Raw genomic sequence first — 20,833 nt, 5'->3', positions numbered from 1 at the left:
TCTTTTTCACAATTTATTTCAATTAACGGATATAATACTTTCACGAATTTCAAAATAGCCTTCAATTTTCTTTCATTTTATAGATAAGCGTACCACCTCTTCCTTCACTTATATCAATCGCCAAAATGTCCAGCATTCGCATTCTGGAAAACTGTGAGTCTGATGTTCACAAGCTATTTCGGTTATCTGTGCAATCCACACACAATTGATCGGCAATGACAACAAGTTTCTGATATGATTTTAAAACCATTGAAAGAACAACACATTTTAAATCGCGGTGCTTCGCTTCGGTCACCCTTAGATACATTACCAGTTCATCTTCATTTCTGACCCCAAAAATATCGTTTTTTTTTTAATGTCCTATACACATTGGTGTACGTGGAACCGTCGCAGAAACATTAACCTTGATAAGTAATGTTTAAACAGTAGAGATCTTTCAACTCCCTTGAAGCTATGAGAAAAAACAGTGTTAATTTAATTCACTTGTACGTCAAAATGTTTACACTAATCTAGATAAATAGTAACTTAAACTATAGTTATCATTCACATCTCTTGAAACAATTAGAGAGAACTGAGTTTATTATTGAGTAAGATTTAACTTAGAAGGAAGAGTAGCAGAAATGGACCTTTGCAACTTCTGTACTTTGTGTTGTTTTTGCTACAATATGCTGGTAGCAAACTTGGCAGTAAAAGGAAAGATAAGAACCTTGAAAACATAATGTTACTTCAGTACACCGAAATCCCACCAGCGGGGAAGGTTAAAGTTCTTAACAAATATCCATGACACTAAATTTGTGGGACACAAAGTTGTCTAACTCTGGTTAAGCAACAAATAATTCACTGATCAGGAGCAGTCATGTGATTGTAACAGTATTTCTAGACCTCTTAGTAAGTTGCAGAATATCCAATATCCAATTCTGCAAATACATGGTTATGTCCAATTTACAACCTATTAGGTAATAGGCAGTTTTATTTCATGTTAATAAATACGTTTACCCAGTGACTTAATTCTCACCTTTATTTATCTTTAGCCATTCTCCAACTTTTCACTGACTAATACATTTGGGGTAGATCACCCAAAACTGTGTCCTTGTAATCAGCTGCTAAAATTATCACATGCCCATCATGTGCTTTTGAATTAATTTGCTAATACATCAAAAAATTGCAACAGTGAATTTGTTCAGTAATTACTGGAACGAAGACAACTTATTTAAATCTGACTATCATTTAGTGTTGAAATGATGCTTGGAAGGCTCCCGTAAAAGTGAACAAAACCACTTACAATCATAATACCGTGGCAGCTACACTAGGAATCTAAACGGGACATCTATACTGGGGCAGCCATACAGGGGCATCCATACAGAGGCAACTATACGGGGCAGCTATACAGGGGCAGCCGTACAGGGGCATTTATAAAGGGGCTGCTATACGGGATAGCTATACGAGGCAGTTATACGAGCCGGCTAAACAGGAGCAGCTATACAGGGGCAGCAATATGGGGGTGGCTATACAGGGGTAGCTATACGGGACAGATATACGGTGGCAGCTACACAGGGGCAGACATACAAGCACAGCTATACGGGCAGCTACCCCAAGCTACAGGGTCGGTTAAAAGGACTGTTATACGACTCTTACAACTGATGTATGTGCTATGGTTAACATATTCACCGAAATTAAATGAACATAAAAAAAAACTTGACAATGTTCATAACATACTATGGTTTCATCGGAATCCAAACTTGAATCATTGGATCTACATTGACAACCCACACAAATAAACAAACGGCATATACATCAACATATTGCACATTAGTAACAAACCTGTCTAAATGTATACCTTTTAGCTATAGGCCTATTTTTACAATACTTGTAATATCAACGGTGTCACTGACATGGAAGTGATACGGTGTGTCAGTATATAAATTAGTGTTGTGAGCGCTGAATGATTTTCATGAAAACAGTGTTCCTATGACCCAAACCCATCTATTCTCTTTTACAGCTCTCATTCCTCAATTTTCTCATCATTTCTAGCATAAAGCGATTTGAACTCAGCTTTTCTTTGAATGCTGATAACGTTGTATCTTTACAAATTGAAACTACTAGAACCGAGTTTCCTTTACTCATTGCTGCATCTTTGCATACAGTGACAGCTGCCATTAAGTGAGTTTTAGAGATTAAATGTGCATCATCAACAATATAACAGTGTCATAGGAACGTTATTGAGGAGCGAAGCTAAAAACACAATCATATTGATTTTGTTTCTTACACTTTGATCTAATTCAATATGTTTCATTGTTATAAATATGTACCGTACTTGTGGAGAATTGTTTTACTGATAAAGTAGTTAATAATGATAAAAACACGGGTCTACACAGGCGCGTATCCAGGATCTTCTAACCCGGGGGCGCGAGTTACTATCTAAACGGAGCCCCTACATCGGTTGGCGCGCAGCGTATAAGAACATTTCTGGTTTTGATACCCCCCTATTTTATATTTCATACAGACGACAATCCCCCCCCCCCCACCCACCAACGTTACCCCAACCAGTTCCCGTCATGGGAAAATATAAATTGCTTATTAAAGCTTATAATGTTGACAGCAATCATGTGCACTTAACCACCACATGTTATCACTATGTTGATATAAATAATTAATGTGAATGAAAAACAGAGGGCGGACTTGCATTATCAGCAATAGCTGCCATAAAGGTGAATTGTCTCTTACCTGCCATAGACCGGTCTGCAAGTTTAGACGACGACATGGGGTGTAATAATTCCAAACTGTATAAATAAAATGAAAGATACTTATGTATAGTATCAGTGCATATACTTAGTCTTTATTGGTCTGGCTTGATAACATAAACATTATATTCAATGAATTTATGTTGGCTCTCGATGATATCTTAATATTAGCTGAGTAATCAATCTAGTTGATTCCTTAATTTTGATCTTATTAGTTTACTATCATTATCATCTCAGTAATATAGCTGATCAATTAACAATCCTTATATATCCCAGTAAGATTACCGATCAATTTACCATCATTATCATCTCGGCTTTATAACTGATCAGTTTACAACTATTATCCTCTTAGTTATATAACCAATCAGTTTAGAGTTGTTATCATCTCATTAATATATCTGATCAATTATAAACTTAGCCTGCAAGAAAAATACTCCCATTCAAACAGAAACATTGCTTGGACTAAATTAAGAAACCAAAGCTTGCTAGTCGATTACTTGATGCTCGTATCCAGAATAACAATCCATGAGACGATGAACTGATCAGAGAAGGCTCAACATCAGTGACGTCATCATATCATGAAAGTCAATAATGTAAACGTTGATAATAGAAAAAGTTGTATTTGGATTTATGGAGTTACAAGACTAGACAAATCTTCGTCATAATCACGTGATCTCATTTCCAATGTCCTGAGAGTATAGTCAGTTGTGTAAACTAAGGTTTATATGTCTTGTTTCCAGCCACTTTCTTAGGTTTTTTTTAAGTGTATTAAGACTAAATACATCAATATCTCTACTTGTCCCTTATATGGAGGAGGAAGGTTTGTATAATCTAACATCGTGTAATTATGACTTGACATGCACAATTATAACATTGAACAATAACACTGTCCACATTTCTAAAAAGTTTCAAGAAACCTACATTAAAGTATATTATCGACAGAAGTGTCGATGGATACAAACAAAACAACTTACATGTAAACAACTACGAAGGAAGATATCATATCAATATTAATTATGTTTAGTGTCTTGATTTGTCTTTCAGAACACCAATCAGGCCGTGACGAATCTACAACACGAACTAAACAGAAATATCAGCAGCAATTGTATACAATAACAATCCTTGTTAAATTGAAATAGAACAGACCATTGTAACATCTCTTTGTTTCTGTTTGTTTACATTTTCTGATTCCGGAATTTGAATGCGAGCCTAGACTATTGCAGCCGATCTTACAAAGATATCATAGTTGCAGGGCGCATTCTATTAAATACTTGGCCGTTTTACCGGTTCAGATCTACCCACCTGCTGTAACTAACTGCTAGTCCCTAGTTTTACTGTTATGATTCAGTTACAATACCTGTGACGATATGACAAATGCTCATTTCCATTAAATTCAAGAAACACGTATCTAGTTTGAATAACCACGATAATTTCTTTTCATCAGAGACTACCATAGCCTGCAGCATAGTTGCATCCATGATAATCTACTTGATCCATGCGAAGGATGAAAACTTTTTCTTGAGCATTAGTTTTATTTAATGAGTAAGAACATTCTAGGTCTGAGTCGGGTACCCGAATACCCGGGTACCCGACCGAACATTCGTGTACCCTAATCGGAAGCACACAAGACGGGTACCGGTTTTCTGAGAAGGGGGGGGGGGGAGGCTTTTATTAATCAAGACACGCGAATACGGAAGATTATTTTAATGAAATAACTTTCCTGTAGTGTATATGGCTGTTTTAATTGCTTATTATTTCTAGTTTTAGCCATTCGTAATGGTTCTTTTTCCTGTGTGGATAAAATCACTCAACACTCAACACAGAAAACGAAAATATTATACCGGTTAAAACTACTCAAAAGTGACATTTTTAATCCATCACAACAGCAACTGTGTACGCACACAGTGTGTGTGTAAGAAGCCGATGTGGCCATAGGTTAGCATGTGGTCGAAGATAGCAGTTATAATGAAAGTATTCCATGGATAGTTTAGTTCCAGCCAACTGCCTTACAATTTGAGCAAATAAGCAGATGTTTAAGCTAGAATTCCCCATTGACTTAGGCTGGTGGTTGACTACCATGTGGTCAAATATAGCAGCAATAACGAAAGTGTTCGGTGATTATTTTAGTGCGAGTTAACTGCGACACAATTTAAGCGAATAAACAGATGGTTAGGCTAAATTTGTGACTCTTTGTGATTTTAGCCTACCATGTGGTCGGTGCTTTGTGGGGATTTTACGCAAACATAGTTTGTCGAGTGCAGGTGTCTTTGATGTCATCAAGCAGCTAACTCTGGTAGTCCATAGCAAGTGCTTTCCTCTCATAGCTATAGCTACTGTATACGTTCGTGCTTGCGTAAATATTGGAATTCTCAACATTGCTTAATTTCTTCATTCATTTATATATAGAAGGGAAGACTGGCAAGGATTTACGGGATGTTAAGATAGATTACATACGGAATAACAAAACAAAAATAATCGCATCTTTTTACTAAACGTTTATTCCAAATGTGATCGTTTAGCGATGATTCGCTACACGGTCACAGCCGTATTGTATGTTTAATTCAAGTTGAGAGCTGAAAATTATAACGGGAAATCCCGTCTTGGCAACTTTTGACATGCGGGATTAGAAATCAAATTGTGGGAATCGCATCATCCCGCGGCTTATGCGAACCGTGGATCGTAGTAAAAGAAACAGTTGCAAGTATTTTTATGCAAAGTTTTTCTTTATTTCATGTTCATTTGTATATTATTATTTATTATACATCAAAAGATGAAATTAAGTTGTAAATAACAACAGGAGTATTGCTTGAAAACGTATATTTCGGAGATGTAATGTAAGGCGGCATAGTGATCTGCCATGAATGTACATTTTACATTGTGTTTGGCTATAGTGACGTATATAACATTACAGTAAGACGCATATACACTGCAGCTCCTTAGTCAAATCACCCCCAACGAGTAAATAGCTCATGAGCAAGAAGCGCGGCGTGAAGTATTTATACCTCCCTTCCTGCACCCGACCACTCGCCTGTATCCGTTTCTTATAGTAATGCATTCGACTAGTTATAACTATCTTAAACGACTAATCCTATAACGTCTACAAGTTTTTGTTGACGTCTGTAGACAGGATTGTGGACCATACAGTTGAAAACCTTCAACAAAAAACATTACTGATCTTTTCTTGTATTTAAGCGTTGACCGATGAATAAAACTACTTGAATTGTATCTGAATCCCTCTGTTAACTACTACTTGCAAGATCCGTGGTTACTCTAATATTTTATTTTTCTTTATGACTGTTTAGCATCTCAGCAAAAATCATACAAAATATTAATTTAAAATTTCGACAGATAACACGCGTTAAATGGAATAAAGTATACATCGTTACCTCATTAAGTATATAATACCGATGTAAAGCTATAACGATCTCGATACACAATATAAATATTGATGGCTTGAAAATTAAACATAGTACTCATTTAATAAGCATATAACCTGTTTTATGCACATTTCGCTTTGTATGCAGATTTACAGACCAATAATGTAAATTAGATATGTTTCTTTCATAGTTTATTGTTATTAAAGGGTGTGATACGAAATCCCCGGAAGCTGCATACATTTTAGAAGGGTTGTCAGGAAGAAGCTTAACTTCAACATTTTACAGAACGTTTCTGAGAGCTCAAGCGGGGTCGAGGGGCTTTCTCTGGAATATATTTCAAGCCCTGGTTGGTTCCACGAGGGGAAGCCCCCTCAAGTTTGAGCATTTGGTGATATCCCTTGTTCTCTCGTAGCGAGTTTAAAGCACTAAAACACAAAACAGATGTAATAAATAAATTATTGTTATCTATAATGTGTTCAAGCAGGCTGGTGGGGATCCGCTGGAGTTAAGCTGCATCCTTTGAAGATATTTTTCTTTCTCTTGAAGAAATTTTGAAACACAAATATATTTATGAGAAGAACTCAATTTTCAGCGGATAGCAGTGTTATGCCCCGTGGGGGGGGGGGGGAGCCTCTGGCAGCTGCTTCATTTTATTTACCTAATATTATCTAAATCTGGGTAAATGTAGACGTAAGGGAGTAACAGACAGACCGATTTTGTTTTCATATCTTGGTTTTTTGGTATTAAGAATCTTATTTTCGTAAGTGTATAAATAAAAAAAAAGAAATATGGTTTTAAATTCAAATATAGTTGTAATACTTCCCCTCATATCATTACCCACATTTCATTTCTACTATAATTTTTTCAAGGCAAGTCATGCATGGATGTTAATGTTCGCCAATACATGTAAATTGTACTCTTTTCAAGCGTCGATCAAGGGAGTGATGGGGTGTCTCCCAGCCACCCCCACCACCCCACCACGCATTTCAAACTAACTTAAAATAGTTAAAACACGATGTTGCGTTTATACTTATATATTGGACATAAGTCAAGTCATATAAGTCAAACTATGCCTCAGAGGTATCAGTTGAAGTCTAAACTTCCCCTTTTTCTGGGGAAAGACCACAGGTTCCCCCCCTCCTCCCTATATCGGCTTTGACGACCCTCTGTTCCTGTACACAACTGCAGAACGAGTGTCTTATTTTTGCCTTTATAAAATCTTTATGCTGATGTTACCTTTTCGTATATTTCGAGTACGATACATCTAGCACCAACAGTTCCGATACATTTTTGGTCTGTTTTGTTTTCGCTTATTTTTTAATACACTTTCCAGCAATTTTAGAGAAACAAGAACTTCGTTTGCAGAACTTGGAAAAGAATATAATTTCAAATTTTCGGCTTTATTCTGCAATTCAGTTTGAAAGAATGGTTTAAGCGGAGGTGTGGATGTGTTTAAATATGATTCAACAGGGGGGGGGGGGCGGTTGACATACTCCGAGGGGCACAACATTACTTCAAAACCTTACACAATCATTGTCGCTGTGCAATTAAGTTGCCCAAAGTGTATGATACCACTAGTTTTTGGAAAGAGATTTAAAGCATCAATTGATGTGATGGCTCCTGACAAAAACATCTTATAGGGCAGTGATCTCGAAGGAGCGAAATGAAAGGAATATGACTTATCTCTTAAATCAACTAAGCCTAGCAGTAGTTAGTGTTGTTACATTTCTATTATTCAGTTTGTTGTTTACTATCACAAGACTTAGTTTTAGTATCTCCTTCATATAAAATGGCAATCATGTGTTGCTGATTCATTACTCTATTGTTTGTGAATCAACAACAATCAACAAGTCACTAGGCATTCACATAGTTGGTCAAGCCTTGAGAAAAATGTAAGAAATTTTAAATGTGTCCATTATGACGTCATTGTGACAATACCTTTTACATTTCTTGATTTCAAGGATGATGGAATGGATCCAACCGGAATAGTGTCTAGCAGATGGTATCCAATAAACCTATGGAGAGAAGTAGAGTGATCATCGTGTAAGGTGTAGAAGACGTAGAGGAATGTCCTCCTAGTCAAGTTTATTGTTTACTAAATCAATGAAGATAAACAAAGTAAACAACACACAACAAGGAAATACATCACATCTGATTGATCATTCTTATCAGAATTAATTATAGTCATAAGTCTTGTGTTTCAACGATTCCAAGAAAAAATAAATTAGAGTGAATATAGTAATGTAGATAATAATGCTGACAGTTGGAACTGCTGTATGTAAATATATGCGGTTGTTAATAACTGTGAAAAGTATAGCCGTCCACATTATCAGAATTGTTCATATGTTTCACTTTACAATTAATTTAAAGTTGTTCAAGCATGTAGAAATACAACATTGCAAACAACAAACAGAGTTATAAAATAATACAGGTACCGTGTAACAAATGCATGCTCGGATCACGTGGTTGACATGGTATGTTATTTTCGATAAATTAATTGATTTTATAGTTTGTCTTCGTGAATCCTTCTCACTTTAACTGAGAACTATAATGTCTGAGATTGTTAGAGGTCAATGGTAAAATATAATATCTAGAAATTATGAATCTTAAAGCTGAAATATTGTTTCTTAATCTCAAAATAGTTTAAGATGCTACAAATTAAATGTTCAACTTAATGGCTGTATGACAAACCTGCAAACAATTGTACTGAAACGGAGGAAGAATGGAAAGGGGAGGGGTAGGAGAGTCGAGGACATAGCAACATTCTTTACCGGGCTCAACAACTGGTCCTCCCGGGTTATATTTCAGTGAAAAGGTAAACAAAATGTTACTATAACCTGAAAGATGCAGATATACCTTCTTATTATCTAAGTATTTATTCAATATCAACCTTCAATTATGCTATTACATTGCACGCTTTGTGATTTCGTCATTGATCCAAATCCAATTTTAAAAAATTATAACATTTATTGTGGAGTTGATAAGAGTTTCCCCAACCATTAGACAATCAATCTTTCAATTCAACTACGTTCTCAGTGAAGAGCTGCATGTGTCTAAAATATCGGACGTCCTTCATTACAAGGAATTGTTACAACTTCCTGTACAACATTAAGAAACTACACTACTACGATCTTCGTTGATTCGCAAAAGAAAAGTTTTATTGGAATATGGAGGCACAAACACTAAGGGGCAGAGGAGAATGTGACTTTGATTTTACGAAAGAAACTACTAGACTGTCAAATGATCTGAAACCTCCTAAAAATGAATATACTGTGCATTCCTTTCCACAAATTCATTTTGTGAAACATTGAACCTTTGTGGTAGCGCATATGATTATTCATTATGATTGTTTAATATGATTGTTATGAGTTTGGTTAAGGAGAAAATCGTTATAATATCACCCTCCCCTTAAAATATGGCGACTCATCAAGCCATAAGCAGTATTTCAGTCTGTCTCAACTAGACCAAATGCCGAGAACTTTTTACTAAACCAGTATGTATTCTGTGAAAATAATATTTGACAGCCCTGATTATATGTTGTTCACTTCAAATCTAAGAGAAGGATAATGTGAATATACAAACCTATTGTCTGTAAGATTTCTTACTACGAGTTGAGATTGGCGAGCATGATATGATATTATCTGGATTAACCGGTAACATAATAACCAATTAATATGTTCCAGTCTTTGCTCAGTATCGTTCTACCTTATACCTGCATTGCACATCTCTATGTAAGACACCACTCAGGTCAATGGAAAGGAAATATATAGGTTACGTACCTTGTATCTAATTTGCATAATAAACGCATTCTTTCCGAACTGTTGCAATATTTACTATCATGTAAATGTTTTTTTTTAATTTACAATCGTTTGTTTTCTGTATCTATTCATTGACTGGTTGAAAGATGCGCTTTGGAATATTTCATTAATATGTTATATAATGTTAGGGCTATAGCGGACATAACAACTCAATGTTCACATGTGGGTAATATGATGGAAGTATTGCTGAATTTGTAATAATTGATATTGCTACAGAATTGAAAATGATTTATTGAAGGTTATATTTAAGAAAAGGGTTCTCCCCGTTTAGACCCCTTCCAACGGACGCAAGTCATATTTGGAGCCCCCCCCCACATCTCCCCCTCCTTCCCAAAGATAAAAATAGGACAATGAAAAGACACTATATGGTGCTGCGAAAAGTCATATGAATGTAAAAAAACTAAATTTTTCAACAAAAGACGAGCCATTTCCCCTGACACATATGATGCTGGTCACGTGACTGGTTGAAATATCAATAAAGTCAAATATAAAGGAAGTCAATGTTTTATATACCGACGGTGTAAGTATGAAACACGGGAGAAACAACCAATATCGGTAAGAAGTATATTACCAATCGTTGGGAATTCATTTCCATCTTTCTATCAATGTCGAGAGAGAACACTGGATATTTAACGAAGAGTACTAATTTATCATAGATTGTGTGAAGGATGGAAAGGTCTGGTCGATACAGTATCGCCTCTTCTTAAGTTCAGCCGTCATGGTTTTAGCTTAATTGGACTTATTGGATCATATTTATCGACTTCCTTACACCCTACAGTATTTTTAAATTGATCTTACAAAAATTACATTGTTTTATATTAATGAATGCGCAACTTTTAGACCTAAACTGTGAGCGTGCATGGGGGTAGGTGTGTGTGTGTGGGGGGGGGGGGGGGCTCAATACAAGCCTCTGTTTGAAAGTAGAAATTAAAAACACCATTGTTTGAATGACGGTGCAATCCATTCGAAACATGTTCTGTTTACATTACAAGTTTTGTATGGGGTATGGATTTCGATCGCTTTCGCGCAATTCCATTCAGTAGTTCTGCGATACTTTGCAGGATTTTAGTTTCGTTCTTAAAAAACAATAGTTGTCATATGAATATAATTTCTAAATAATTACGACATTATGATCGACAATAACATGATTTATTACTTTGTGGCGGCAAACAGTACATATTTAAATTATTCCTTTCAAATGCTTGTGTTACTTGCTGTTCTACGATATTTCCGAGCTACACATATTTGGTACAATCTCTTTTATTTCGAATCGGGCTCGGAAGCCAAATAAAGGAGACGAACCGGGGCTATAACGATAACTGTTAATTGCATTATGTTGATTTCGGGAACTATATTTAATATCAGATTTGATAAGATGCTATTAAGCTTTCATTTTTAGAGTTTTCTACTAAGCTGGCACAATTTTTTATATTCAAAGTAAATATTCAATACGGCTTTTAACCATCCTATTATTGTTTAGATCATTGCTTGACACGCATACTATTCTTCTCAATTTTGAACTTAATCACCCTGTTATTTGTGTTCCTGCTGAACAGTCAAACAAATTCGATAAAATTCAACAGCGAAACACATGATGGTAACGATCCAGCAGTGTCCGTTTATGCAAGGCGTTTATTACCGTAAATTTCAAGTCTGGAGCTAAACAATGGAAATCAAAAAACATATTTTAATTAAATAAACATTCACTCCCTACTACCTATAATTAAATTGAGAGCCACACGATAATGTGTTATCTAGTTAGACTCCTACCAACGAGAAGTACAACTTAAATTCAAGAAGATTAACTGAATGTTAAAGAATCAGTCCTACTTTAATTTGTATTCATAACTTTGTGTTGTCTATAAACCCTCTCTATTCAAGTTTTCTTCGATTGGTTTGCATGGGAACATGTGGGGATACATTAAACAACTAATGAGAGCAATTTTGCTCTTTTAAAGTAAAACTTACGAATAATAGCAACAATTAAAAACACAACGTATGCAATAACAAGGTCTATGACATAAAAATATGTTATTTGGAGGATTTGCCCCAATGGATGATTCGTAGTCACTGCTGTACACCTACTGGCCTACTTAATGTATGTTTCCATGGTTACTTTGATACGTTCACTGACAATGGGCACGTGGTTCGTTTACCTATTTCTTTTCATTAGGTTAAACGGGTTCGTGTCATCTATTATTATGCTAATGAGATATTTACGGAAGTTCCAGGTGTGGCATTTTTACCATTGACTTGCTTTAGAACAGGGTTGTCCAACCTTTTGCAGAGGAGGGCCACATGGAAAGATTATGATGAAGGAGGGGCCGCATGAACCCTACGCTCGATTTTTCGATTTTTTGCCGGAAGCCCAAGGCAACAAAATGTGAGCACTGCGCGCGGAGCGCACTGATTTATTTTCCTTCCTGATAAAACAGATGAATAAAGTCCAGCCGCCTCCCCCCCCCCCCCCCTCCGCTGAGAGTGTCACACAAACTGATCTGTATCCAGTTTTTTGGACCCAGAAGGTTCGAATGATTGATTATATAGCTTCAAATTGTTATCAATAAATCTGCTCACTAAAATTTCGCACAGTAGAGCATCTCTGGCGGGCCGGACGCAACCCTGCGGCCGGCCGGACTGTGGCCCGCGGGCCGTAGGTTGGACAACCCTGCTTTAGAACATAAATTGTTTGAATCAATCGTCTGTATAATATAAGCGTTGCATATATTTGTGCAGAAAACTATTGTAGAAGTAGAATAGAATAGGCCTACTGTGTGTACTAAAACGGTGATCATGTTATCGGGTAGAAACATGGAATGTATTCGATGGGCTCTCTAAAAACATACAGATGCATCTCTCTGAAGGGGAGAGCGAAGGGGAGGGCCAGTGGCGGGAACAGGTATAGGATTGTTTGAAGGGTGGAGGAGGTGACCAAACTTACTGAAGAGGATACTGAACACGGCCGATTGGGATAGAGCATTGATAGTCTAGAAAGTGAATAATCATAGATCTGTTTACCATTTTTCTACAATCCGTTCAAGCAATACTGCTTACAGTATGTATAAGATGTTTCAGTGATACGTTTTACGTGGTTACAGTTATTCCAGGAAAGGCATTGAGAATATGACATGCTGAATACTTTTCATTTTATTGATGGTATTGCTGAATAGTTTTTTTCCATTTTTCTTTGGGAGTGTCGGGTGAGGCGGGATTCGGCGACTTAAATATATCTTTCGTTGCTTTAGTGACACGTCATACACTGTGAAACATATCAAGGACTAACATTAACGTGAATGTGTAAGGATGGAAATGGGAAACTTTTTATGAGGTTGGTCTAAAGGAACTAATGAAGGTGAGAGGAGTAGCGATATAGTAAACTGAATATATTCGTTGTGTAACCAATTTGACTCTGAGAAAAAGAAATATATTAAAGTATTAGCAAGGTTTACGTCTCTGTTTATGAAACTACACTATATTCTTAGTAGACCTATGTAAAGAATCCAATGGACATGAAGAAACAAAGAAATCACAAGTAACTAATAATGGAGCTGGAGATAATGAAAATAATCACTCGGTGACAGGAACAAAGAGGGTGATGAGAGGGTTAGGGTGGGAGGAGGGTAAAAATACATTGAAAAGGGAAACTGCAGAGCCAAAGAGTGTAATCACGGTTAGCTGAAGGGGGTAGGTAGGGTAAAGATGGATTGGTAAATAAGAGGTGTCGGGAATGTATTGAGTGAAACCGGTGTTCGAATGAGTTATCAGTGAGGGGTTGGTTGGGGGAGGGGAGGGTAAGGTGTGGGGATTCAATAAAACTGAATTGTAAAGGGCAAAGCAGGGACGTCATGATCGAATCAAGTATGAAGTAATATTTATACGCGGAATATTAAAACATTAAACAGTTTTTGTGCAAAATAATGAATTATAAAAAGCTGATGCTCACTATAACTTTGTTAATTATTGTTTAAAACTATGATAAAATAATGAAAATAATTCTTAATTTAGCTTATTTGGTGTAACATTGTATTTCAAACTATAAAGAAGAAACTGATTTATTAAATGGATTACATGTTAATGTCTGCAATTTATGAGATACATATCTGCCTTTAATGATTTTATGGTACTAAAAAATACAATTTAACTTTATAATTAACTCCATTACAATTATTTATTTCCTTTCCTGATAACTTTTATTTATGAACTTATTTTGAGTAACTATGTTTTAAACTGCGCCAATTAAAACTTTTTTATTGGTTGCTTGTTTGGTATAAATTTCAGTTTAACTAGAGTTTATAATCTGATCACATGCCTTGGGTTTTTAAGTATAGATTTATAGGTTTTTGCTATTTTATCGCCATCATTTTACTTCTTTTATATTAATAACGATTTTCAATCTCTTTCGTTGAACAACAAATCTTAAATAGATTGAACATATTTTGTTATATTTATTTTGGCCATCATTTATTGTTCATCTTTTGCAACATAATTTAAAAAAATACATTTTGGAGGTTTCAGCTTGAGAAGTCACATGTATTACTTATAAACTCAAAAACCCTATTTTATAATGTTTATTAAACTCATTGGAATTATTAAATTCAAACGACGTTGTCTATATATCTCTTAATTTATCCTAATAAACATTCCTGTCATTCTAAAACCTATTTCTTAGTTAAATTTTAACAATAAACTAAACAAAGAACATTTTAAACAACCCCCACCCAACCCTCCACCCCTCTCTTACCAACACCCTCTTAAAATATTTCTTATTAATCCATTATATTTTGTTTAACTTATCATAACATTCTACAGAATTCCTTTCACGATGACCTACTGTAATTATAGAAATAATTTCAACTAAACTAATTAAATCCAATCCTTGACATTAAAATACAGCAGACTTTATATTCTCTATTGTGTTACGTTAGAATGCGAGAGGTCTCGATAACTAATTTTTAACGAGACACAAGCCTGGGTTCGTTTTTGAGAGGAACACAGACAAATTGACGAGTCTAGAGAATTAATATTAGAACGTAAACTATATTGAACAATGGAGTTTGAACCAACAACAACAAATGGTAATTACAAATATATAGAAAATTACTCACAAACTTAACAAGATAGGATACACTTTAAAACACGCTGGTCTCTTCCAACGGCGATATCCCTCAGCGGCCACGACCTTGACGACGACGATTCTCGGTCCGTTGTACCGCGAAATTCACTGGTCCTCGACGAAGTTTCTCGCGATCCCAGAAACAGCAAGCACCTTCTTTCCGGCGATGCTCCAAAATAGAAGACGGACTTCCAGTCACAATCGAGTGAAGCACAAGTCGAACTTCTCGCCGACTAAATATTACCAGAGTCAGTCCAATATCAGCTTTATAGCCACCAACTCCTGGCGTAACGAACTTCCTCAACGGAGACAGAAATTCTTCACCTTCTCCGAAATAAAGACTGGAACACTGAAGTTTCACAGCAAAGTCCTATTCAAACTTCTGAATGGAAGTGTAGAATCAATCTTGGTATCGATATCTCAATCCTTCAGAAACTACTGGCAGTTGAGCACTGACGATATATAGTAGAATGGTATAATATGTGTCGTCGCTTGTATTCGTTCAGAAACTGAGAAACTCTCCGATCTGGGCGGGTTTTTATACGATTCGCCATGTCAAGAATCATCTAGATCTTTCTCGATACACCTGAGTAACAACTCAACCCAGTTTCTCTATTCGCGGAAGTCCTCTGCACACCTCGCGAACATTCCAGAGAATCCACGAAGATGTGTGCACAGCTTACACGCGATTTCACGTAAACCGACGTTAACCCGAGACCAGCGTGTCATCGTTAGGAATATACCAGAACAATCAAGTATTGCTCATAACATAAATAACACCCTGACACGTTAACCCGACCTAATTTCTCAAATATTGATTTTTCACGTAGGCAATTTCAAATACTTTCTATATTACAACATTAGGTTCCTCACTAGCAGTGACTAGCGTTAGGCTACAATGGGCCCTCGTAACAATTGTTAGTTTAATATCGATAACTTTTATTAATTAAATTAATTCCTTGTTTAACTGTTATTATGATTCTAACATCTACACCGGAATACTTACTCCAGCTCCTTCAAGCTTGTACACTGTGAGGAGTAAGACAAGATGGCCGCCAACTCTCCATTAGTTAGTCTCCTGTTGTAGTCCCTGATCCACAGCTCCTGGAGAGAACTCAGGATAGAGAGAGAGAGACCAGACTGAAGGATAAGGTTTAGACCAGACACATCAACTCTAGGAGAGCATCGGGATAGATACACACGGGAGATAGGAATCTAGAATGAAAGAATAGAGTAACTGATAAATAGAGTAGATAGAGATAAATAGATTGGATCTTGGTTAGGATTAGAATAATTATTATGATATTATAAATACTAAAAATAACGAAAAAAGATAAAGGAAAATAAAGCGGTACACAAAGACATTTAGGTCGTGTTTGTTTGTAATAAGGAATAAATTTATGGAACGGAAATATGGGATTGATTTTAAGGGGAGACAAATATAAACAGGAATAATAAGATTAGATTAGAGCAAAATAAAGTGGTAATGTAGGATTAAAGGGTTAGTTTTAATGTTTTACAATTAAATTATTCATTAAAGTTGTTATAGCTAATAAGGTTTAATAATATAAGAATGTGAGGCTACATATTTTTATTTATTAGTTAATAGGAAACAAATCTCAATGACAGGTTGAGAATTATATAAGAAATGAGTAAATAATAATTGAGATTATCTATCTTTTGAAGAAAAATATTGTTCAAATTTATTTTAATTTTATTTAGAACTTTCAGAAGGAAAATGTAATTTAATGTTATAGGAATCATGAAAAGGAAACTTCTACTCTAACTAATACCAGGTTTTTATCAAGTTTAAGGATATTTGGAGGAATTATATTTAAATGAATATGTTGTTTCTTATAATTAAAATGCAATTTAGGGAAGCAGATGTAGATCAAATTCAAGTTTCAAGAGAGAAGGTTGACGAGGCTTAAAATCAAATTTTAATATACAAATTATTTAATAATTGATCAAAATCCGACTATTCTGCTTGAATTATAATTATTTCAAATGAAGACGATTTGTTTAAAAGATAATATCCATCTGTTTTTAATTATCAAATTCATTCCTACGTTACGGTTTGAGTGTGACATAACTTCTAGTGGATTTTTTCGAAATGTAGCTATGTTCTTTCTTTGTGTTTGTAGATATTCCTAAATTGGGTAATGCTTATGATCTTAACTTTCTAAACGTTATCGTTTCTTCCAATTAAATAGTACCATCCGCTTTTTACATGTTTTTAACCAATAATATTGTTATCTGGAAACACATGATATCCCTGAGGGTTTAATTATACTAATTTATTATTACTTTTAAGTTTAATCGGGTTGATTGGGTCTTCATTGAAATATCTTCTGTCACTATGGAGTTCATCGGGTGTGAACAGTTAGCGGAACATTTAACGTTAGAGCTACGGCTCTGGCAAACTTCTGCTATTAAGTGTTGCAGCAGGGTAAAATAAGTGGCGCACTTTCAATTTGAAAACCATTTTACTTTTTAAATATCATGTGGCCATAAGTCTGTTGGCTTGGAAATGACGTACAGTTTTTTTATAATTATGTGGGAAAAATTAGGAAAAAACCAGCTGTGAGTAGAACACCACGATCTACTTGCTGCTGGAAAGACATGGACGAAAGATTCCTTTTTAATAACCATGTATTGCATTTGATTATTATTAGACTTAATTGGAAAACTGTTTTATAGAGGCTCAAAGCTCTAGGCCATACAGATACAGTATTTAACAAAGCATATATATGTCAGGTACACTGTCAGGAGTTAGGTTATTCAACTAATAATCAGTTATTAAATAACATTATTTCAGTCAGCCTGCTCGGAAAAAGCTGCAGGTTTCTCACACAAGTGGCTCATATGTCCGACCTGGTAGATTTAGTGACTTAGGTGATTACAATAATAATTGGGAAATGTTATTGACTTGTATTCACGCCTATATATAAGGCTATATTATGTACGAGTAAAATCGAGTTGAACCATTTTCTGTGATTTAAATTTTTTGAAGGGATAACAAAGTTCCAAAGTTTGTCTATGGGTACTTTTTGTTAGCTAGAATGAAGTAATTGTGTTCGAAGTGCAGGATAGGCATCAGCTCACCTAGAATGTTAATTGCTGGTGTCTCGATTGTATTTTATTCAATTCCTTTATACTTAAGATATTCTTTAACTTGGAATTTTTTGATAATCAGTCAACAACTATAGGCTAAGATTTGTACTATTTATTAGTTAGATTTGCTAAGCATGTCCTCTTGCTAAAAGTAGTAATTCTAGCTTTTCGCGGGTGATGTTTGAGATTTCTAACATAGCCTAACTGTATTACTAGTCTTGTCTATAGCCTACCTAAGTTTGGCCTGGCGTTTGTACACATCCTATCCTATGCCTCTATACCATACCGTCAAATTATCTCACTGATCAATAATTACTGTTCTAACTATTCACAGCGGTTCCTCTCCATTAAACAATCCATCTTAATAACCACTCAACAAGTCAATGGTAACAAACAACCTCCACGAATATACTACGTACTCTGCAACTCCACTGATATAACACTAAACCATTCATTGTAAGTGATACTGATATATTACTAGATGTGAACAGGTATTCAATAGCATGAGTCACCAATATTCATATACAGGTGTTTCCCAGCTGTTCGCGGGTGTTGTTTGAAATTTGTAACATACATTTTGGCGCCAATAGAAATAAATGTACTTAACATTATAAATTTCCGGTGGAAACAGTTTAAAAACTGACGTCGATTGGGTATGTAGTAAGGAAAGGGTCGAGGAAGTAAATAATACAACACAACTTATATCGAGTAGATCAAGCTATCATTGACATTTCTCCCTAAGCGGTAAGGTGTTAGTCCCCGTGCACCCCCCCCCCTCTCCCACCACCGGTTAAAATTTGGGCAAAAAAGCATTTTATGTACTCATTCACCCACCTTATTATCTGTTAGTGGATGCATACACAAACAATTAGCACAAAAAGTTGAATACCGTCTGTTTCAAATGATTTGAAGGGGTACATGTTTAATGAATATTAAAACCTTCATGGAATAACATAAATTAAACAACCTTGTTCAGTCACACATCTTGCAGACACATCGTGCAGACAAAACGTGTCTGCGTCAAGTTACATTTTTGTTTTTACAAATAATCAATCGATCATCATGAAATTATTGGAATAAATGTAACTACACAACTTTTTTTTCATCCCCTCCCCACCAAACCACCTTTTTTTAATTAATTCGACTCCATGTCAGTGCTGGATTATTCAGCTGAATATTAGCACCAGCAAAGAGAGTGTAAGGCAAACAAACGATGTTTTGACTTTTCACGTACCTCGTAATTACTCAAATCAAAATACTATGTCGACATTTTACCAATAATTGTAATAGTCAATTCATGTAGCCCCCCCCCCCTTTTCTCCCTTTTTACTTATTACCATCCTCATCAAGAAAAGTTTATTTTTTGAGATAAAATAGTTGAAATTTGTATAAGAAAGAAATCTTGATTTCGAGAAATGCAATGGCAATTTCGAGAAAAACGTACAAGTTTGAGATAAAAGGCTAATATTTTTAGTTGAGAAGTCGACATTTTAATAGTTTCAATTTAAAACAAACAGAAATCGGCATTTTACATGAAGGGAATTAAAGAGGTCGAAATCAATCGAAGAGGTTTTAAATATTAGAAAAATTAGTTTAGTGCTGAGAATTTCGGTTATATTACAGATTGCAATTTTAAGACAAACTTGATTTTCAAGACAAGGGTTTCAATTTTGAAAAAGGGTTAAAATTCCCAGAAATATTCAAAACTTTCGGGATAAAATAATTAAAATTTTGATATGAACATTTTGAAATGTTTCATTGTCCCATGTGGGTCACAATAATGACAAAATGCGTATTGCTTGCTTAATTGGGATGCCTCTCGACCACTTTCCCAACCCATTTATTTTTTGCTCCCTTCCTACGCCAATCAAGTGATTTGTCACATGTCTACATAGATATGGGGAAGGGTGTAGAACAATAAGGAGGAGGTACATCTTGTGGCTAATTTGTGTTTATTTCTGATTAAGTCCATAAGCGATAAGGTTGCCTCTCCAATCCTGAAAACGGATCAACTTTCCTATATGGTTTAGTACCCAGTAACGGGGGTTCACATTCCAAAATTCTCCCGATCAATTTAGGAAGGGGAATGTACCTTTATAGTCAGATACTAGATGGCGAAAGTTTTGATGGTGTTGCTGTGGAGTCACTGAATTCCATGTAGGGGGTTGTGGGGGTCTTCCGACTGAAACAGTTCTGAGGCGTAGTTAGACTATAATTTTTGTCTAAACTTAAGGTTGTGCTAACAAATACTAGTGTGAAGTTTAAAAACTGAACTGACCTAGGTTAAAATCACCATAGTATAATTGCATAAAATTCCGAAAATAGTAGTCTTGCTCGCGTACAGTTATTCTGTAAATAGCCGTTGGTGGACATGTTGCCAAACCAGTTATGATTCCTATATACAATAATGCCTGACAAAGAGCCTGAGGTACACAGTATAGCATGTTACCTTCATGTGGCCATGTACCACATTTTAATGGCAGATGCATAGGCTATATACTACTTGAAATCGGTTCGCAGGACTAGAAGAATAGGACCCCTTCTCAACCCCCATTTTAATATAGGATTTCAAAGGGGAGGGGGGGGGGCAAATCCCAACTGACTTAGGTAGGTCCTACACTATTATGGAAATGCCAGAGAATTTAAAAATAGCGGAGGTGTGGTCGTTGG

General features: G+C 35.6%; 2 protein-coding genes across 17 annotated transcripts in view; one reads left to right on the top strand and one right to left on the bottom strand.

The window, feature by feature from the left end:
• Positions 1-20,833, top strand: part of LOC139970087 (uncharacterized) — an 853,056-nt gene that overhangs the window by 234,282 nt on the left and 597,941 nt on the right. The window lies entirely within an intron of this gene.
• Positions 1-20,833, bottom strand: part of LOC139970039 (uncharacterized) — a 69,725-nt gene that overhangs the window by 16,304 nt on the left and 32,588 nt on the right. Inside the window, exons 7-9 of the mRNA XM_071975622.1 lie at positions 16,056-16,264; positions 8,057-8,133; positions 2,725-2,780 (exon numbers count right to left, since the gene is read on the bottom strand). Of these exons, the coding sequence (XP_071831723.1) occupies positions 2,725-2,780; positions 8,057-8,133; positions 16,056-16,264 (342 nt within the window). The remainder of the gene's footprint in view (positions 1-2,724; positions 2,781-8,056; positions 8,134-16,055; positions 16,265-20,833) is intronic.

This window comes from Apostichopus japonicus, chromosome 7 (genome assembly GCF_037975245.1).
Source record: "Apostichopus japonicus isolate 1M-3 chromosome 7, ASM3797524v1, whole genome shotgun sequence".
In the NCBI taxonomy this organism is placed as follows: Eukaryota; Metazoa; Echinodermata; class Holothuroidea; order Aspidochirotida; family Stichopodidae; genus Apostichopus; species Apostichopus japonicus.
The sequence above is the reverse complement of the archived record's forward strand: the minus strand, read 5'-3'. Positions and strand labels throughout refer to the sequence as shown.